The sequence below is a fragment of the Dermacentor variabilis genome, chromosome 4, assembly GCF_050947875.1.
Source record: "Dermacentor variabilis isolate Ectoservices chromosome 4, ASM5094787v1, whole genome shotgun sequence".
Taxonomy (NCBI): Eukaryota; Metazoa; Arthropoda; class Arachnida; order Ixodida; family Ixodidae; genus Dermacentor; species Dermacentor variabilis.
Window position 1 is genome coordinate 144,460,727 of NC_134571.1, and position 22,936 is coordinate 144,483,662.

The 22,936-nt window shown below is 45.4% G+C and overlaps 1 protein-coding gene across 1 annotated transcript in view; it reads left to right on the forward strand.

Annotated features, from left to right (window-relative positions):
- The window catches only part of LOC142579876 (MAM and LDL-receptor class A domain-containing protein 1-like), a 120,456-nt gene that overhangs the window by 82,303 nt on the left and 15,217 nt on the right, over positions 1 to 22,936 (forward strand). The window contains exons 37-43 of the mRNA XM_075690513.1: positions 4,926 to 5,157; positions 5,361 to 5,483; positions 7,468 to 7,604; positions 13,364 to 13,478; positions 14,082 to 14,147; positions 19,636 to 19,827; positions 20,857 to 20,988. Coding sequence (XP_075546628.1) covers positions 4,926 to 5,157; positions 5,361 to 5,483; positions 7,468 to 7,604; positions 13,364 to 13,478; positions 14,082 to 14,147; positions 19,636 to 19,827; positions 20,857 to 20,988 — 997 coding nt within the window. The remainder of the gene's footprint in view (positions 1 to 4,925; positions 5,158 to 5,360; positions 5,484 to 7,467; positions 7,605 to 13,363; positions 13,479 to 14,081; positions 14,148 to 19,635; positions 19,828 to 20,856; positions 20,989 to 22,936) is intronic.

Here is a 22,936-nt window from a genome sequence, read left to right on the forward strand (position 1 = left end):
GCTTAAGCGCGAGAACGCCATTCTACGCGATCTCCTCACTAAACTCTCGCAGGAGGTTAGAGACCTCAAACAGACCCAAACACCAGCCCCTACACCTATCGCACAGAACGTCCCTGCCCCTAGTCAGGAGGCCCCCTCGACTCCCGCCCCCAAGAAGAGAGCCCTGCAAGATGGAGCCACGGGCCAGGTCCGCTCTGAAGTCAAAGACATGCTCATCTCACTTCAAACAACTATTAGCACTTTCCAACATGCACTGGACTCCATCCAGCAAGCCTTCATTGGTATTGTCCAATGCGTGACCAACCTGGAAACTCATATTCTCACGCCTCCTAGCCATGCCGCCCCCGTCTGCGACCCTTCCGGGACGCCGATGGCGACATCCACCATCTCCCATCATGGCTCACACTAATCAAGACGCCCTCATTTGGCAGTGGAACTGCCGAGGCTTTCACCATAAACAACCGGTACTCAATCAATACCTACGCCAACATACCCGCCGCCCGGATGCTATCCTACTTCAAGAAACCAACAACGCCCCGACCACGCTTCCCGGTTATCAAACCTTCCATACCACCCACCCTCTTCACAGGGTCTCCACCCTAGTACGGCGTCGTATTCCTGTTATTGAACATGATCTCAATAGTCCTCACATCGAACATCTATTCCTCGAATTAATTCCCAATCGTAAACGGAAAGAATGCATCTTCCTTCTGAACATTTACAATAGCCCCAAGGATAAAGCAAGGTGTCGCTTCCTCACCCTCTTTAAGAAGGCTCTTCACGTAGCTGGAACGCACCCCCTACTCATCGGCGGTGATTTCAACCTCGCCCATACAGGCTGGAGCTACGTTCGCACGGAAGCTGCAGCTCGCAACCTCTGGCAAGATTACCACGACTTAGGCCTTACGCTCATCACGGATCCCTCCTTTCCTACACGCCTCGGTACTTCCACTACCCGGGACTCTACCCCCGACCTCACCTTCATCAAACATATCAACGATGCACACTGGACCAATACCCAGCAAGACCTGGGCAGCGACCATTATATCCTTGCTCTCTCTTTACCCCAACTCGCTGCCGCCCCTGCCCCCACTAAAGAATTCACCATTACCGACTGGGACGTTTTTCGAAAAATACGCATAGGTTCTACCTCAGCAGAAGGCATTACCGACATTAACACCTGGATGCAAGCGCTACGCACTGATGTTCAAACGGCCACTCGGGTGGTAACTACAGATGCCTCAGTTGAACGCATGGATAGCCGCCTCGCCCATCTTCTGGAGGCTAAAGCCTCTATCCTAGCTCGATGGAAGGGGCAGCGCCTAAACCGTCGCCTTAGAACTAAGATCTCCAAACTGAACACAGCCATCGAGGAGCATTGTCAAACCCTCAGCCGGCAACAATGGACTGAGCTGTGTAACACGGTGGATGGACAACTTCATCGCCCTTCCTCGTGGAAACTCCTCAAACATCTGCTGGATAATACCACCACCCGCACCACCCAACAGGATCGGCTGCAGAAGCTCCTTTATACGGAGACCCTTAAGCAAGGTCCACAACAGGTGCTTGACTACCTCTGTACCAGATATATCTCCAGGGGACAAGTCAGTCCACACAGCAATTACATCGGTAGCCCCAACCCTGCACTAGACGCCGATTTCAGCGTATCTGAAATACATGCCGCTCTACGCAAGCTTAACGGTCGTTCTGCTCCAGGGCCAGACGGGGTCAATAACAAAAGCCTTCGCAATCTCGATGACGAGTCCGTGTCCCATCTGACTGACTACATCAACGATTGCTGGCGCAGTGGTGCCCTTCCAGCCGCCTGGAAGACTGCCAACGCTATCCTAATCCCAAAGCCTGGCAAACCATCTAGCCTCAATAACTTAAGGCCCATCTCCCTCACTTCATGCGTAGGCAAGGTGATGGAACACGCCTTCTTAGCACGCATCAACAGTCACCTCGAGGACAACTCTCTCTATCCCCACACCATCATTGGATTTCGCCCTCACCTTTCTACTCAAGACGCTATGTTGCAGCTCAAGCATCAAGTGCTAAACGATCGTTCCCGTAACATGAAAGCCATCCTCGGACTCGACCTCACTCAAGCCTTTGATAACATTTCCCATGCAGCTATCCTTGACCAGGTCTCCAACCTCCACCTGGGAGAGCGAGCCTACAATTACATCCGTGACTTTCTCTCCAATCGCACGGCTACCCTCTCGGCCGGGGATTTACGATCAGACCAGCTTCCCCTTGGCAGCAAAGGTACCCCGCAAGGTTCAGTTATCTCTCCCATGCTATTTAACTTAGTCATGATTGGCCTTGCCAAGCACCTACAGCAAGTCGACAATATCAACCATACCATCTACGCCGACGACATCACCATCTGGTCGTACCGAGGTAGTGATGGTCAAGTGGAATCAGCCCTCCAAACGGCGATTGACACGGTTGAAGCCTATCTCCAAGGGACCGGACTGCGCTGTTCGCCGGCTAAATCGGAGCTTCTGTTATACAAGCCCATTCAGCGGGGTCGCCCTCCCAAACACCAATCTGATCACCGACCCTGTGACGCCATCACCCTACGCCTTCAAGATGGCAGTCCTATCCCACACGTCCCTAGTATCCGGGTTCTCGGTCTCACCATCTCTACCAACGGCTCCAACGCCTTGGCTCTCAACAAGATCTGTGCCCAATCGCAAAACACCCTACGACTTCTTAAACGTATATCTAACCGACGAGGAGGACTCAAAGAAGAAAGCCTTCTCCGACTCGTCCAATCATTTGTCATATGCCACATTACGTACGTTGCTGCGTACCTCAACTGGTACCGGGCTGAGCAAAACAAGCTCGACACCCTCATACGAGGGGTCTACAAGCAAGCACTTGGGCTCCCGCATTGCACCAGCACTGAACTCTTCAACCAACTGGGAGTTCACAACAACCTTTCCGAACTCATTGAAGCCCAACAACGATCTCAGGTGGCCATCGCCCTGGCCACTTTGGATCCCACCTGTCACACCATAGTGTGTGACTCTCGCTCAGCCGTTACTAACTTCAGCAAAGGCCGTATTTCTCCCCAAGCTCTTCGCATCCTCTGCCAGGCACCACACTCTAAAGACAGCATAATCTCCCTAACATGGATCCCGGCCCATGCGGGCCCTGTCCACCCACACCTCCCCAATCTCAACGAGGTCACCCACTCCATTGCGCGAGGTCTAGTCAACCGCGCCGGAGTCACTGGAGATGAGTTGGACACCAGGGACAGTCTGACAACTTATAACGATCTCGTTAAGGCATTTCACCTCAGTCGCCGAATCTTCCCCCCGCCTCACCCAAAGTTCAGCCGGGCGCAGGCTACCACCCTGCGTCTACTACAAACAAACACGTACCCTTCACCCGCCCGCCTCCACCTTATATTTCCGGACGTCTACACTACCCCCAACTGCCGGTGCTGTGGAATTCACCCGGCTACGCTTCCGCATATGCTATGGGAGTGCCCAGCACAGTACACCCAGACTAACACCACGACTCTCTCGTCGAGGTTGCATGAGGCTCTGCGGAGCTCCGCCCTCGACGACCAAACCTGGGCGACCCAGCACGCCCGCGAGGCGGCGGCGAGGCAAGCCCTCGACGTCCCTTCGTGGGAGGCTTAGGCCCGGCCATCATAAAGTGCTGGTTCTACAATAACAGTTTATTACTCCTCCTCCTCCTAGACACTGAGACTCTCTCTGCTTGCACGTAAAGGTAAAGCAGCGGTGCTTTATTTTAGATGTACGTCACATAATACTCCTAGTTGAATAGCATGAAGAGTTCATGTTACCTATGGGGAGTCCACTTCTCAAGTACCCATGTCGAGGTCCCACTGTTGTGTGCATAATGAACTGTTATATATTTTTTTTCATTCCTACTGCGAGCTTTAGGCTGAGCGCAAAATAGCGATACTCACCTGCACTGCGGTATTGTAAGCCTGCTGTGGTGCGCTGGCCAGAGTTCCGGTCTACTGAGGCAATTGTTATACAGCCATTCTTGGTCGTCCGCTCCCATACAACTGATATACATGTATACTGTATCGCTCAACTGCCACGTTCTCAAATGAGAGTAGCAGTATTGCACATAAATAAAATAAATAAAAATATATAAATGTCCATAATATGTGTCCTTGCCAGCCAAGCAGATAATTAGCACAAGAGAACACTTCTAGTATTCAGAGGTTCTGCTTATATATTCGAAGATGTTCTTGCATTTTCAGCCTAATCAGGCGATGCACATAGGAGAAAGCGTTTCGGCAACTACTCGCACTTGTGCGCGTGGAGGTAGCAATGAGGCCAAGCTTTCTTTGCCTCATCCCCGGGGCTTAACGTTCGTCGTCGTTTGCTCGCCGGATAGATTTGTGGATGTAAATAAAGAACTTGGGGCCCTGAGTATGTGTTCACTACTGCCTAGTCTAGCAGACAACTTGGGTTACTGGGTACGCGTCCATTCTTTGTCACGCCCCCAGAATAGATGCTGCGCTGGGACACATGGGTTGTGAAACCTCAAATGTGTTTAGACGTGTGCCGTAATTGTTGGTACCGAACAGCTGTCATCAACAATGTTTTATTCGTAAGCATCATACATCGGCTTCGCCGTAATGACGCAGACAGCAGCAGCCAGAAATATTGAAAGTGTGCGCATGTCACCCGCTACTGCTGCTACCTCTGCAACATATTTCACGTCATCTGCGTCTCACGTCATCGCGTCATCTTGCAGTTGCAAGAACTGCGTCTTGCATCTGTTTCCGTTCTCAGATTATGGCCAATTTAAAAATGCTTAGCTGCAGCAGCATCATGGTATTGTTCGTGGATTTTGAAAATTTTCTTACCATTGTATTGCTCTTGCACTAGCCAAAGCATTGCCGCCTCATACGTACTTACGTCTTGCAGACGGTGTTCGAAGGGACGACTTCCGGTGGCGCGGGCACTGCTGTAGCTGTGGACGACATCAGCCATGGGGAGAAGCCATGTCCTCCACCTGGTAGTTGCTCTTTCGAGGAGGACATGTGCAATTGGCATAACGCCGAGGACCTGAACCACATGCAGTGGTACCGACACAGTGGTCGTACAGTGTCTGGCTCAAGCGACCTCGAGAACGACCGCACGTTGGGTAGCAGAGAGGGTGAGATAGTTTGCATAAAACTAAGTCCCAGATTGTCTGGCTTTGTGCGCGTTCGTTCTGAAACATATCTGCCTAAATGACTTTGCATTATGGCCGCATATCTTTGGTGAGCATCTGTCCAGTCTCTAATGTATGTAGCTTCTACTAATATATTTCCTACTTAGCGTGTTCTAGGTCATATTGCCGTACCTGTTATTTTCCAGGTCATTACCTTCTCCTTGACTCCGAAGACATGTCTGAAAAGCGTTTTGGCAGTCTTCAAAGCCAAACCCTCAACTTTGGCCCTGCTGTCTGCTTCAAGCTATACTATAACATGAAGAAAGGATGTGAGTTTTATATGTTTTGTACTCAAGGATTTAATCTTGGTGAAGGCATACACAAACACTTTATGTTATTTGAAAGGCGTACCGTAAGTACAATGTAATATTTGTTGGACAACTGATATTTATGTGGCTCTAGAACAAACAATAGAAAAACAGAACGAGGTTCTCCTTGACTATGACTGGCCAAATGCGATAATGTCCCACAACCATTATCGCCTCTAAGTTAATGCTTCCCTCCGTCATCATATCGACGGGTACTTTCTGTCCTTCTTCAACGCTTGCAATAAAGTATTATGAAGCATTATGCCTATAGGGAAATATGATGGTAGCCGGCTACGCGTGCCGTTCTCCCTACATCGATTTGGAAAGGCGACAGTAGGGAGCGTAGCGGCGGGGGTGGCGTACAGGCTGGCCGAGAAGGCAAGCGCGGTCTATCCGCTGCTGGCAACGCTATAGTCCCGGGAGATGTGCAGCACTGAAGAAGATGAAGCGCGATTGCAAGTCACGGTGATGAAGATGACGCTACACGTTTGTGAGCCACTGGAACTAATGATGAAAAAACAATACGACACATTGCCCTCCCATTGTTCTTTTGAATTCACTCTTGTGGCTCACTGCCGTGTTTCATTTCAAAACGTACAGTCAACTCGCCCACATCTTAGCCCCTTCTATAGGCAATTACACGAAGAAAATGTTTCACACCTTTATATTTTCGCTTCTAGCTTAGACACCAGAGGCTCGATCAATTAACGTTTTTTGTTGCAGAGAATTTTTAGCCATTATAACTGCTTGTATGCTATGTTTATTCATTGACGTTTGCTGTGGCATACAAGTTCACGTCCTCGGCCGCTGATTTGCGTGACTGTCAATGACTTTCCAGGTTTATATTTAGCAAATAAGACATGATCATCTGATTTCTAATCAGCTTTTTCGCTATGCAGTTAAGTTCCTACAGAGGCTTGAGCATACCCTTAAAACAAAACAGAATTTTCTGTGCTCGCACCTAACTATATACTGCAATGCCTAGGCATTTTAGCGAAATGTTCCGCACTCCCTATTCTTTGTGGTCATCAATTCCTAGGCGCTTTAGCGAACCGTTCCGCACTCCATATTCTTTGTGGTCATCAACTGTACCATTTCCCCAAATTGGAACGATCTGAACAGAGCAGCCGGTAGTCTAGATTTATTGTTTCTAACTACAATGTTCTAGCCTTGGAGCGACCATTGTTCAACAAACCGATGTAGTTTCCGCTTTCAGTAGTCGCTAATATGAAATATGTGCGTAGCATTTTAAACACACCAGGTCATATTGCAATATGAGATCGGAATTTACAAACTGAACTATTCACTGCTCTACTATTATAATATCATTATTAATTTGACACTTTAGCCATAGCGTTTAATTTCACGCCATTTACAACAGCTTGCATTTTGGGGTTGCTTCTGTTCTTCATGTGATCGTACGTGTCACAGAAACACTGCAGTTGCTTCAGCCGCTTGTTCAAAAATGGTCTAAATATATCTTTCACACCAGTTACAGAGATATAAAGTGCTAAAGAATTAACAGTACTGTTAAGACAATACAGTGCACGAGTACTTATTGAGACTCATGTCCCGTAGCCCTGCGTTCAGTAGCAGTATCATCACAGAAGTGATTTCAAATAGATATCATACACTACGTGATTACATGGAAACATAACAAAAATGGCCTTACAGGAAGCCAGCAAAGGCATCCGCATTTTAAAGGAACCTCGTACCTTACAGTGCACAAGAAGGACACATTAACTAGAGAAAAAGATGACACGTTTTATAAGCCTTTGTGTAACTGCTAGATACGACAGCGGCTTTATTTCTTAGTTTTGAACAATATATAAGGCTATCTATAAAATTCCAATTAATTGCAACATTACATATTTTCTTTTTTATTATTGATTTGAAAGTCTGAACTAAATGACCCTGCATGTTTTTTTCTTTCGTTCGCTTGCAGCGGATGCATCTCTGAAGATAAAGTTCTTGGATTCATCGGGAGCCCCATCTGGTGAACAGAAGACGGTGCTTGCAACAGCTCCAACAGAGTGGACGTTGCTTTCTGTGGAACGACACGACCTTCCTAAGCACTTCTCGGTAATGGTTGCTTTTGGCAATAACCATGCTATAGAGTTTACCATGCATATATTTATGATGGTTGTTTGACAGTATTGCTGCAATTGAACGGCTGCAATATACCACAATAATTTTCATTATAGGTCATTTTACTGTTAAGTGGTGTATGAAAAACGAGCTTCTTTCGCTGTGTACCTAAAAGGCGGTGTTTCACAGTTCTTCGATTTTGCTTGACCAACACGTACTGCACTGAAAGGTGACTTGTACCCCATGTTCGGCAGTGTCACGAGTCCATTGTTTTCCGTAACAATGGCCAACATAACAATGGAGGTCGCCGTAAGAAGGGCCCAGGAGTCGGTCGAGCCTATGCTATGGTTGTTCCTCCAATGCTCAGACGACTGTTCTTGCGTCCTAGACAGATAGCGCGTTCGGCGTTTTCTTCGGCATCTGAAAAACGCGAAACCGTTTATAGTCCGCAGTCGAGGTAGAGGCCTAACGCTGCATCCTGTTCCTGAGCAACCTTGTTAAGCGGTCTTCAATTTGGCTGTCCTTTTTCGTGTACAGAAAGTTTACTCGTTCTGGGGGGGGGGAGTAGATGCCATGGCTTAAAATCGGTGCACCCAGTGCATATAAAGCGTTCCGGACTGACGTCACTTGTAAATCGGATCATGCAGATGTGTTTTGATATGGTCGCGGTGACAGCGGATCTCAGAAAGGTAGAAGGCGAGCCCATGTTGAATGTTTAATTACCGTAATTTGTTCAAAAAGCCAGGAGAAACGGCTTCGAGAGTCAATGGAAAACAGAAGCATCCACTACAGCAACATCAACAAAGCTTGCAAAGGTCCCCTGCATGGCACAAGCCAGTGAAGCGGTCGCATGCGTTTTTAGAAAAGGCGGCATGCATACAGCATTGGTGTCGAGTAGTAAACTGAGACTGGGTGTAATTAACTTGACAGACCCTCTGGCACGGTGCATGTTTCCTGGTCTTATATACACTGAGCGAATACTGCGAATCCGTCCATGTCGCTGAGACCGCAAATATAAACAGGCATTTGAAACAGGCACAGCAAGACACCTCAAAGGCAAACACGCCAACAAATGTGTTAGTGGAGCACCTGCGAACATATGAACACACTATCAATTGGATGGCGCAAGTAACTTGTGACAGACAGAAATGTTTCATACAGGCTTCATATAGATTCACTTATAATTCGGACTACTGAAACAACCTTACCAGAACCGATGGCAATGTTCACCCTTTCTGCACAAAGTCACATCGTTACATATCCAGTAGTATATAAACTGTTCCAGCGGCGATCATGTTCACGTTCTAAATTGGAAAAAAGGCTTCTTTATGGAATTATTAACAGTAAATATTTACGTCTGGGGGGCCATGTATCATACACTGTCTTCCTCTGTATACAGAAGCCGACTTAATGACTTACCTAATATATCACTCAACAATTTAAAAATCACTTAGTGACTACATTTTTCGCAGAACTCCTCTGACTAGAGGCCCTCAAAGATAAATTAAAAAGAAATTCTATTAAAATTTATGCGCTAGCTATACGAACGGTCTTTACTCAGATTGTTTACAATCTTTGGTGGATACAGCTTTCTCAAAAAAGCGAATATCCCTAATAAAAACTTGTGAACTGCAACTTTTATTTGAGGACTATGGTATAGAGTTATATTTGCATTGGGGTCACATGAGCACATCCGTATTCAGAAACAATTCCATTTGGGTATTGCTTCTGAAGCGTTTCCGCATTGAGTTATCTATCATCATCATCATCATCATCAGCCTGGTTACGCCCACTGCAGGGCAAAGGCCTCTCCCATACTTCTCCAACAACAAGTTATCTATAATCCGATTCAGCTCCTAGTTTGCCAATCTCACAATCGCAGGTGGTGGTACGGACACAAAGATACACCACCACATCTCACATGGCTAATTCTGTAAAACGCGCCACTTTAGAAGCCGGTAAGGAACACCTTAGACTTCTGTCAAGCAAAGGACCAGGCAGGATTCCGTAAAGGCTACTCAACAATAGACCATATTCACACTATCAATCAGTTGATAGAAAAATGTGCGGAATATAACCAACCCCTATATATGGCTTTCATTGATTACGAGAAAGCCTTTAATTCTGTCGAAACCTCCGCATCATGGAAGCATTGCGGAACCAGGGGGTAGACGAGCCGTATGTAAAAATACTGAAAGGTATCTATAGCGGCTCCACAGCCACCGTAATCCTCCATAAAGAAAGCAACAAAATGCCACTAAAGAAAGGCGTCAGGCAGGGAGATACGATCTTTCTAATGCTATTCATAGCGTGTATTCGCATGCTATGCGAATACACGTGCGAATACCTCCTATGCGAATACCTCCTATGCGAATACCTCCTGCTATTCATAGCAGGAGGTATTCAGAGACATGGATTGGGAAGAATTGGGGATAAAAGTTAACGATGAATACCTTAGTAACTTGCGATTCGCCGATGATATTGCCTTGATTAGTAACTCAGGGGACCAATTGCAATGCATGCTCACTGACCTGGAGAGGCAAAGCAGAAGAGTGGGTCTAAAAATTATTCTGCAGAAAACTAAAGTGATGTTTAACAGTCTCGGAAAAGAACAACAATTTACAGTAGGTAGCGAGGCACTGGAAGTGGTAAGGGAATACATCTACTTAAGACAGATAGTGACTGCTGATCCGGATCATCAGACGGAAATAATCAGAAGAATAAGAATGGGCCGTGGTGCGTTTGGCAGGCATTCTGAGATCATGAACAGCAGGTTGTCATTATCGCTCAAGAGATAAGTGTATAATAGCTTTGTCTTACCAGTACTCACCTACGAGGCAGAAACCTGGAGGCTTACGAAAAGGGTTCTACTTAAATTGAGGACGACGCAACGAGCTATGGAAAGAACAATGATGGATGTAACGTTAAGGGATAAGAAAAGGGCAGATTGGGTGAGGAAGAAAACGCAAGTTAATGACATCTTAGTTGAAATTAAGAAAAAGAAATGGGGGGGGGCATAACCAGCACCTGTAACGAGGATGGAAGATAACCGATGGTCATTAAAGGTTACGGGCTGGATTCCAAGGGAAGGGAAGCGTAGCAGGGGGCGGCAGAAAGTTAGGGGGGGAGGAAGAGATTAAGAAGTTTGCAGGGACGACATGGCCACAGTTAGTACATGACCAGGGTTGTTGGAGAAGTATGGGAGAGGCCTTTGCCCTGCAGTGGGCGTAACCAGGATGATGATGATAATGATGACGATGATCGCTATGCCACTGCTCTCGGCTGGCATAAACTGTTGTGTCCGTGATTTGTTCGGGTTTCGGTCCTCGGATGCGGAGGGGTGCGGCCGCGTAGTGGGAGTGTCCGGAACTATGTGTGAACATTCCCCACTGTGCCGATGGGTGGAGCTACATCCCTGGCAAGCCCTGTTGCGGGACAATCACGTGGACAGTGTGTTCGTGCCAAGTGATGTAGTGTGGTCGCCATCTCTCCGACAAGGCTACGTTCTTTATGTGTACTATTTGCGGAATAAAGTAATTCCCAGTACATAACATAAACAACCCTGAGTTTCCCCTTTCCCACATTCAGACTCATCACACGATGCTATTGGTTTGTGCTGAGACTTCTCTCTGAAATGCAATATCAGCGTTCTCTGCATTAAATTTAAATGAGTACTTCGGTATATGAGCCCCCTTGTATATGCTTCTCACAGACTGGAATTATTCTAGTGTAGGCGCGCCTTCAAGCTTCTAGTATAAACATATACCATCAACCTAAATATAAAGGCTATTTACCACTTTCTTTAATTAAATTTTCTTGAATGTACGCGCTCAAAGCAATTCTGTCTGCCAAAGCATATAGCCCATATGCGTAAGCAATATTTGCGTAGCGAGCATAGCATTAATAAGCATGCTTCTAGTTCAATGTTGAAGGCCCTGTATGGCAATTATTTTGTAAGATTATGCAGGTTGTTGCGTATGTTAATTTAATCGCTAACTCCATATCTTCAGAGGGGCCTAAATGAAAAAGCCGAGGAAACTCGACGGGAGTTGATATTTACGTAATGCTTCCACGATGTCATTATACAGGTGTTGTTTGCTCTTGTTATATGCACTAACCAGACCTGTACCCGTATATAGAAAAAAAGTAAGTGATTACACTTATAAATAATTCATTCAAAATCTGTAAGCCATGAGTTTTGTAGCGCAACAAATTCAGGAAGGGGAAAAGCAGTGAAAGAGAGAGAGCAGACAGAAAGGCAGGATCGCTCAGAAAGGGTAAACTTAGGTTTCTTTTTTGCGAGCCAAGAGCTATGGCGACAGCCCCGCCCAACTTCTAAAGCGGAGTGCTACACACAATCGGTCGTCTGTCATGTCGCGGTTCATCTGCCCTCGTGGTAGCTCTTTCCTTTCTCTTGTATTTTCTTTTCTATATTTCGCGCTACAAAAAAATGCGTTACGGTAATCACCAACTCTCCCTAGGAGTTAGCTTGCATCCAAAATCTACACATTTATTGTTAACAACTACTGCACCACGAAACTAATTAGGCGATAATAAAGAGCAATTGATTGTTTTTGCCTTACTTTCCTGGGAATTTTAATTAACATCGCAGAAATAACATAACTATAGCGAGCTCGCCTAGATCTTTCAGTGAGTTTTCTGCATTCTTCACGCGTAGTTTCTCCTCACTAGCAGCAAGTGTTCTAATTTTTTTTGCCAGTCACAATTAATTTCTTTCTGAGAGACTGCTACACTGTGTTGACTGTGACTGTGTTGTAATGTACGTTCACTAGTCGTAGAAATTTGCGAACGAAGGTCCGGAACTATCTAGTGAGAACGAAAAATATCTAAGCGTAAACTTTGCCTAAACACGAATCTTTTCACGTGGTGATGCCCGTAGCACTTAGAAACGCGAAACCGCCGCGAGTTGCACAATGCAGTGCGGACAATACAGGGCGAGCGACATGTCGTTGAGATGGGAAGTGCTTACTGAGTGCAGCGTTTGTCTGTCGGAAAGTGCACATCCGCGAGGAGGCTGCTACGTGGCACGACCGCAGCTGTTCAGCTGCAGTTGCCGCCAAAATCACGTGCGCAAAGCGGCGTCGTGCGTTGAAGCTCGTGCCGCCAATAAAGTAATCGAATACTGCAAAAAGTAATTGAAGTACAGTGAGTGTTACCGAGCCAAAAAAAAGTCATCATTAAATTACAACGCTACCAAAAATGTCATTGATTACAAATAATGAATTACGTGTAATGCGTACAAATCTTCCCCTCACTCAAGTTAGCGTCAAAAAAGGTTCACTGTAGAGCCATACATATGCAGTAGGCCTAGTGACACATACTCTAGTTGGCATCAAGGTGGTTCATTAAAGAGGGACACGTACCCGCTGACGCATACCCGAAGGCATAGTTACAAACCCACACCTTGGTGTGAAAGAGGTTCGTTGAAGAAAGACACATACTGAGTTGCACATACCCAGTGATCCCAGAGGCACATACCCATAAGTAAATAGCCAGTTCAAATATACCTAGTGGTACATGTCTGGTGGCCCAAATGACGCATGTTTTTAGATGACCCTATCTTCGGGATCGGTCCACGAAAACACCGAGATGCACCCCAAAACTGGGTTGGCTCGGGGAAGAATGTCTCGCAATGGAATATTTATAAGCATAATTGATGGAAGTCCTAAACAAGAAAACTACTGGACTATTTCTGCACCGAAAATATTTTTGCTTTCTTTACCACAATGCAGATTGTCATTACTGGCAGCACCGGAAGTTCTTCGGGTGATTTGGGCATCGATGATATTGACGTCCATCCGGGAAAATGCGACTCGTCCAAGGTTATCACTGTTTCCCCGCAGCCTGGTAAGCGATCATCGAAACTGAGTGAGGGGAAGTTTAGGAAGCCGCCATGTTTCTAAGTTTCCTTATTTGAAGATAATGAGCCGCTATTCTCAATTTTCATTCTTTTTGCTCTTTAACCTTATTGTTCAGTTTAGTAAGCTTTACTTAATAAACGTGCTAAAGCATTAGGGAGCACTAAAGAGTGAAACCAGATATTTGTTTGCCCATAGAGTTTGTGCAAAAAAATATCAGCGCGAATATCTTCGTCGAGGAGCGATATAAAAGATATATTATATCGAATAAACAATATATAGAGCAGCACGAAAATTCTGTAAAGCGAGTACATCCTAGAAATAAGAACAGTTGGTATATTAATAGCTCTACTATTTATCAGCAGTACAAAACTTCATAATTTCTTGACATAGAATGTCAAATTTCATAGGGCTAGTACGGCTACGAACCAGGCTAATGACTATCATACAAAACAATGCCGTGTTCTGAAAATGGGGTAAGAGCAAAGTACACGCGCAGCTCTCTGAAAAAGAGAGTATTGTATGATTAATAACTTAAAATTTGTTTGGTCTGTGCAAATTCTTTAAGCTATTCCATTGTCCACTATTGCAGGAGTTTCTACAACCCATGTCTCTACTCACCCATACAACACGGAAAGTATGGCGTCTTCAGTGACAGGTAATGCAGTGTTTTAAGCGCCTCTTTGGCTGGCTTGTGATATAATAAACCTACGGCTATAGCACCATTTCCAAGATATTGCTCCTAAGTACATGCGATGAAATACATTGCAGTTGCAGCTATGCTTCCCAAAAGCCTCCCCAGTAGCTCGAGACCATCTGAACTGCTTAACGTCCAGTGTCGCGAACTAGCGACATAACAAATAATGAACGGCTGCACGTGAACGCAGATAATTTGCAAAGTCGTTTTGGTTATTATTTATTCTCCACACGGCGATACCATTGATAAAATATTGGATCCCCACTTTCGGATAATAATATGAACGTGAAGCTTGCGCGGATTGTGATAACTACGCTGTTGTCGAGCCCATGCGTTTTGATGTTTTTTTTCTTTGATGAGTGCTGAGATAGGATAATAGACTATACGTGAAATAAAATTGGCTTTTGTTCTCGTGTGCATCTCTATTTATTCTTACCGCAATAAAAGCATCCGAACGCGGTTAGGGAAGCACAAGGGTTGGATTTTCATCATGTCGTAAATTGATTACACGAATAATTCGCGCTTGCACTTGTACTCCTGCGGTTAGCTGGTATTGTACCGCGCAAGAAACAAAGAAATATAATAGAGGCGCGATTTAGCCGCATTGTTGAAATGAGGTGAGCAGGTAGGCCGTTTCAGTGTGTTGTGAACGTGCCACGTAACAGGTGCACCCTTAATATTTTGATGCATGAAGTCGGCTGAGGACATCTGCGGACATGTCCTCCACCTAAATTCCAGAGTGATAAATGCTGTTTCAGTGACCAAGATGACGAGGACTATGCATGCAGATTTGAAGACACGACATATTCAATAACTGAAAGAACCAGCGAGGACAATGAAGGGGAAAAGTCAGTCTCTCCGAATGCCTGGCTATCGGCAATAGAATATAAGGAGTGGACGGAGACATCCGACATTGAGACATGTCAGATGCCTTAGTGGAAAATATATACCTGAGAGCGAACGTGAGGACTCCATGAAGTATTTTAGATATATTTTTGTTGAAGCATCGCGCTGTCTAACGAGAAAGAGGCACGGCTCCAAACCAAAGCTGCAGGCAATCAGCGCTCATGAAAGCCGTTCTTGTAGCGAAGAAGAGGGGTCCATGAATTCACTTCCAACTGTGGGCATCAGAATGAGAACACGGGAACGGGCCACTTGTAAATGACACGCCGCGGAAGTGCAAATATCCTAAGTGTATTAATACCCTAAATGAACAGGAGGTGTTGATATGCTCCAAATGCAATGTTCATCTCGGCCTCAATAAATGCAAGAGGTCCTTCTTCCATTTCTGTTAGTACTTTAGCCAGCAAGGTCAAATCCAAAGGTATTATAAAAATAAAGAAAGCAGAAACAAAGAAGAAAAAACAGGTCGATGAGCAAAACATGAACAAGGTGAATGCAGGAGCCAACGTTTCGACAAGTGGACTTGTCTTCTTCAAGGCGACGTACGCTTTCCTCGCCACAGTATATATAGGTGGGGTTCTTCTAAAGGGGAGAGGGTGTGAGGCGGGAGGGTGCGGAAACGAGGGACGGTGTGTTAGCGTGTTGAATTGAGAGTAAAGGAACGCTGTGCACAAGGCCAAAGCCAGGGCCAACGCCCACCCCGGTCTGTCAATGAGCGCGTGTTAGCCGGCGTGTCAAGGGCGTCTGACACGCCGGCTAAAAAGAAAGAGGAATGGCAAGGGGAAAAAAAGTGGGGGATACGCCAAGAAATCAAACTAAGTGTTGTTGCCTATAGCTCGAAGTTGAGCATAGTGAATAGATTCTAAAGCTCCCTTTGAAACGTTTATGCCTATTGGTTGCAATGTCTTGAACTTATGGATAAGGTATCATTCTCTGTGTTTTCTTTCTCGTTCAGAACGGAAATTTGATTGTAAAATATAGAGTTTACGTTCATCAAAGTTATGACCTGGTTGGTTGAAATGCTCGGCGACGGCTTTGAGAAGCTTTTTAGCTGTGTCTGGGCGATGTCCGTTTAATTTGACGTTCATTGATTGTCCTGTTTCACCGATATATTGTTTCTTACAGAAGGAACATTCAAGCATATAAATCACATCCAAACTTGTACAAGTCAAGCTAGATTTGACTTCATGTGTATAACTATTTGTGGTGCTTTTAATTTTAATGTCACTTCGAAGATGCCAGCAGGGTTTGCGCCTAGGGCGACAACATGCTTTTATTACGGGGGAATGCTCTCGGCTGACTTTTGCGTGCACTAAATGTCTTTAAAGTTCCTGTTTCGGCGATATGTAACCCTAGGTACATCCGGGAGCTCTTTTCGCAGACGCTCGTTACTTGACAATATTGGGTGGTATTTTCTTACGATGTTGTTTATGTTTGGGAGTGCATTAGAATATCTTGTCATAAAGGCCGGCGGTCTGTCAGATTCTAGTGTGGGCTGTCTCTTCTCCAATTCCGACTGTCTCTTCAATCTTCACGCGGCACCATAAGCTCTATCGAGAGCAACTTGGGTATAGTTCCTTTCTGCTAGCATTGTTTTAAGGTCATTTAGGTGGTGGATATAATCGTGGTCTTCGCTGAAGATTCTTCTTATAAGTTTCGCTTGTCCGAGGGAAAAACAGTTTCACAAGAGAAAAACCAGGCGTTTTTCCTGTGCGTGCCCAGCTGCATAAATTTTCAGCAGTATAGCCAAAGTCCAAATAGCAACGTAGAGCAGCAGACATGAATCAGTGCAATAAAATTGTCCAGTGTTATTGTTGATATAGTTGCGAAAGCCAAATAAGCCAATAAGTTTGAAAATAATTGTTCAAGTCAGAAATAAATTAGGCATAAAGTGTTTAACGGGTCTGCATGTTTCAGACTTGAAAAAAACACACAACAACAGCACAAAACGTAAAACAGGATACCTTTATCGTTGACAATGCCGGAGAGCATACCGTGAAGCATTTGCGGCCACTTATCAGTGCATCTTTCTAGATATGGCCTTCACTTGAAATGCACCAAACTTTAAACACTTATACTCAGCGCGGACGTAATATTTCGAAGCTGTTTGTATATATATAAAAAAGTGAAATTGTTGTAAACATTCATTTGCGAGCACTTTACGAGAGTAAAATAGCTTCATTGTATGTCGCATACTGACGGCCTCATTTTCTACAACTTTATTATTGTGACAATAAAGATATGGACGCTCCACATCATTTTCCGCTGCATTGTAGCCGCATTGTGGCCGCGCGCCGTATACCGTAGGTGCAACGGAACTCTAGCGACGATGAGCCGAGAAGGAAGGTGGCTTCACGGAGCAGCGTATTCTAGCGCACGTAAGAGAGGGAGGGGAAAAGGGGAGGGAGCACGAAGATCTGTACGCTCTAGGAGGGAGTGGAGGAGGGCAGGTTAGTGCGCATCTTCTCTTCTACTCCGGCTGCGTCGGCTGAGCGCGACCACTCGCGCCCTATATTGGAAGCAACCTGCGATGGGTTTGAAGGCTAGGTGTCGCGAGAAAGCTGATGGTTTCGATATCGCTGTGTCCTCGCGCGCCTAGTTCGCACTGAAGTAAGATGCAGCACGAAGGGGACATTTACTTGCCGCTGTTGCCGCTCTTCATCACGACAGGGCTCGACATCGACAGTAAACAGTCATCGATTGCGACGTGTTCACGTTTGCCTGTGCGCGCGCGGCACCATGCTTGTTCATTCGGTTAGTAAGCGAATGCTTACAGCAGTTCATGGCGCTGATAAAAGTACCACCCTTACTTCGGATAGCTGTATAATAATTTGCTATCGCAATCAATTCAGAGACCTGGATTGGGAAGAATTGGGGATAAAAGTTAATGGAGAATACCTTAGTAACTTGCGATTCGCTGATGATATTGCCTTGCTTAATAACTCAGGGGACCAATTGCAATGCACGCTCACTGACCTGGAGAGGAAAAGCAGGAGAGTGGGTCTAAAAATTAATATGCAGAAAACTAAAGTAATGCTTAACAGTCTCGGGAGAGAACAGCAATTTACAATAGGCAGCGAGGCACTGGAAGTCGTAAGGGAATACATCTACTTAGGGCAGGTAGTGACGGCGGATCCGGATCATGAGACGGAAATAATCAGAAGAATAAGAATGGGCTGGAGTGCGTTTGGCAGGCATTCCCAAATCATGAACAGCAGGTTGCCGTTATCCCTGAAGAGAAAAGTATATAATAGCTGTGTCTTACCAGTACTCACCTACGGGGCAGAAACCTGGAGGCTTACGAAAAGGGTTCTACTCAAATTGAGGACGACACAACGAGCTATGGAAAGAAGAATGATAGGTGTAACGTTAAGGGATAAGAAAAGAGCAGATTGGGTGAGGGAACAAACGCGAGTTAATGACATCTTAGTTGAAATCAAGAAAAAGAAATGGGCATGGGCAGGACATGTAATGAGGAGGGAAGATAACTGATGGTCATTAAGGGTTACGGACTGGATCCCAAGGGAAGGGAAGCGTAGCAGGGGGCGGCAGAAAGTTAGGTGGGCGGATGAGATTAAGAAGTTTGCAGGGACGGCATGGCCACAATTAGTACATGACCGGGGTTGTTGGAGAAGTATGGGAGAGGCCTTTGCCCTGCGGTGGGCGTAACCAGGCTGATGATGATGATGATGATGATGATGATCGCAATCAATGCACCCGCCGTGGTTGCTCAGTGGCTATGGTGTTGGGCTGCTGAGCACGAGGTCGCGGGATCGAATCCAGGCCACGGCGGCCGCATTTAGGTGGGGGCGAAATGCGAAAACACCCGTGTGCTTACATTTAGGTGCACGTTGAAGAGCCCCAGGTGATCTAAATTTCCGGAGTCCTCCACTACGGCGCGCCTGATAATCAGAAAGTGGTTTCGGCACGTAAAACCCCATAACTTAAATAAATTTTTAATCGCAATCAATGCTCGATATTTCGGGCGAAACTGCGCCTTTCTAACTTCCTTTCTTTTTTGAAATTCGTTTGCTGCTTCTTCAGTGTCTTATGTATGCCATTCTTTACAACCCTGAAAGTTGATATGTCGGCCTTGAATTGTCCACGTTGCTGATCCTGTTCTTTGGCTTATTTCTCGTGTGCACAGTGCACATTCTACGTGCCATTTTGATCGACGAAGCATCGATGCCGCCACTTGCCCTGCCGGGTTCTTCGCAGTGCCGTGTATTATATGCGGTGTACCTTGTGTGCATTACCGACAGTTCAAAGCCTCAGTGCGAGTTACGCCTTGTGAAATCGCACAACAGTAAAGGTTTGCATTTGGCACTTAGTGTTTACAAATCATTGTATATATATATATATATATATATATATATATATATATATATATATATATATATATATATATATATATATATATATATATATATATATTATTCGAAACTCTTCTCGCTACGCAATTTGTTGCTGAGTTATCCCAACAGTGTACTATTATATGTGGATTCTTCGATAATTCTTGCTGATTGCTATTTATTTTCTTGATCAGGACTGCCTGTTCCCTCGAGTGAAATAACAGCGGCGCCTATTACAAGTACATCAGGTTACGTTTCTTCACCGGTGCCGTTGCCTCGGTGTGCACGTGGTCAATTCAACTGCCGAGACGGCGCCACCTGCATACCGAGCATGTTGCTGTGTGACGGCGTTCGTGACTGTCCCAACGGAATTGATGAAAAATGCGGTAAGCGTCCGCATGTATATCAGCGCCACCTGACGGGCTGTTTATACACGTGCCTACGCTAGATGAATAAAGTTGGTACAATGATGACATTCCTTTTCACCTACCATAAACCATTGTTGATCCTTGATACGTACAGACATACTTTGTATTATCAGATTTTAAACTGTATAGATCATAAAGGCGTTAGCTAGAAGAGTGAACAAATATGAAAAGAGCAAAAATGAATATGAAGTGAAAAAATTCTTATTAGCCTGAGAGCAGCACTAGAAGTGTGACGGTATCTATTTCATAACCAAAGCAACTGATAAGAAGCAGCAGCTTCAACGGATGTTGACATCCTTAAGTCTCAATAGGAATGCGGTAAGTTTCATCACAAAAATCTAGCGCACTGTTATATGGAGTAGCTCATTGCGTTCCCCACTTGTCAGAAGGCTTTGTTTACTGTCGGTCAAAACACAATATTAGCTGAGTACTCAGGTGTGAGTGACGACTCATATTTTGGCGCGAAACCTCTGATACATTCTCTTTCCAGTCTTCTATATCATCGCTCTTTCTGCGTCCTCCGCTTTGGCAGCAGCTGTAGCGCTGCTTCTGCGATTGTCAATTCCTCCGTTTTCGCTTTGCGTCATTAGAGTCGGATAATGATACCAATTTAATTGTAATTAAAAGAATAGCAATGATAATACTTTCAGAAGAATTTTAGCATTGAAAAGGCATTTCATAAACACGGGATAAAAGTAGGAACACCGAATTGCCACTAGGTTTATTAAGCTGCTGCACTGCTGAACGGTGACAAAGTTTCCTGAAAAGAGGGCCCGGGCTGGGCAATTGCCGGCTAGATCCGCTTGCACTCAACAAGCTCCTCCCCCTCCTTCTCCCCTTGAATCACCATTATAATTTCAAAGCTACTTAGCACTTACTACAGTGATTACTTTCGTCTTTTCTCACCTTGTATAAAAAAAGTGCGCATTCAGTACATTTTTGGATTGTAAAAGTAACCATCCTTTTTCATTTTTATTTCAATTGCAGCAAACGCCAACGCGTGCACAAGTGATGAGTTTTTGTGTACGAGCCGCACTCCAAGCTCTTGTCTTCCACGTTATGTTCTCTGCGACGGCAAGGAAGACTGCTTCGGAGGCGCAGACGAGTACCTGTGTCGCGGTGAGTCGAACTTCCACGCTTCAGTTTATTAGATTAACAAGGTTCAAAGCTGGCACGGTCCTCATAGCTGAGGAGTTTCACAAAAAGGCGCATCAAGAAATTTTCCGGATCTATAACGCTGCAAGGCTACTCAGTGCGATGACATTCGTGTGCCGCTGTGAAGCCAAAATTAGGTCATAAGCTGTTAGTCCAGCCCGTACCCATGGCGTGGGGTCATGAAGGTTAGCCTGTGTAAGCTCAACAATGCTTCCTAAATCTAATGGAAGTTTCTTTTCCACAAAAAACATTATGAACAGGCGTTTAAGAGAATCAGCAGGAAGCGTAGAGTCCTCGGTAAAAACTAGTTCAGAACTAATATGTACCAGGCAAACAATATCAGGCTGCAATGTTGCGCTAAAACAGTGCATGAATTTCTGATGCCGGATAACACAGGCCAGAAGTCGGTCGAAATTTTCCGTTTATATGGCTTCAGAATATTTGCCATTATGCTGCAGACACAATAGCGTTGCTTTTGAGGAAGCTACGTGCGTCATATTTAGACGAAGCAATTGCAGTAGGCGTCTGCACGTTAATTTCAGCGGGCCACGCAGATCCCCTTCTAGGTGGCGGAGCTCAGCCAAAGTATATTACCCTGAGTGGTGATAGATCGAATAGCATATTGTTCCTCCCAACACAGTCAGCAGTGAATCAAGAAAAGTGAGAAAAGGACACCGCTGTGGAGCTCTGTGCGCAAAGCCGCACATCACTGAAACCGAGTGGAGATTTCAGCATAGCTTTGAGATTTCGGCATCAGCTAGACCGCGACAACTCTACACAACTGCTGCGCGTTCACGAAACCGGTCTTGCGTGGTTTACTTACTGACAAAATTCTCATCTCTGGTAAATTATATAAATAACGGAAGCGAAGTACGCAGTTGCAGGGTACCTTGAAAAAAAAAGAAAGACCAGAAGAGGGAAAGCAATAATATAATTAAAAAGGCTTTAAGCCTGCATTTGTTTATAGCACGAAATGGGTCTAATGTTTTTATGAAAACTCGGTTAAATAGCTGCATTTTTTCGTCATTTATATCAAGACATACGGAGAAACACTATCCGACCATCTGATGTAATTACGCGTGCAGTGCGGAGCGACGGAAGCACCATACCCGGAGCTCGTCGCTGCGGTAACTTTTTCCCGGTACCGGAGAGCGCTGGGCACACCAATCTGATGCATTTTGTCCCTAATGAAAGCAAGTGTCCTTGTGATGGATTGTGAGGCGCATTCGATGCATATTGTCTCTAATGAGAGCAATTGTCCTTGTGATAGAGTGTGAGGCGCATTCGATGCATTTTGTTTCTGATGAAACAAGTGCCTTTGTGATGGATTGTGACTGCATTCGACACCCTCTGCAATCGCCCAGCGGTCACAGTTGGCGCGAGAAGGGCTGGTCGCCACGCGGTCCGAGTATCGCGTTTCAAACGCTGACCACTGTACACGCACGATGACGGAAACAAATCCCAAGTTATGAACACCGTAGATTTAAGCGGTAGCCGAAATTTTACAAAAACGCGCTTCTTAAGTTCAAACCACTGTCCAGCGTTGCTGCGGTCGCTCTGAAACCTGCCCGTGACTGCTAGAAAAATATGCTGTGGGCTTCCGCCAAAACTTTTTTATTCGCTTCGCTCTACGGTGGGTGCCATCGCGGTACATCAGGGGCATTCCCGCCTTGCCTAGTTTATTGCTGCGTTCTCGCTGCCGCGCTTGCGCAATTTATAGTAGAAATCCTCGCGCTTGTCGTTTCGAGCTATACGAGCGTAGGAACAATTGATTTCTATACCGATTCTTGTCCCTGAAAGCGTTATCACGAGATGCTCACCCGCATGAATCTCCCGTGGACGTGCGATTATGTTATTACTGGTGGGTGCTCGCAAACCAGCAATACCGCCTCGAATCCGGCACTTTACTTTT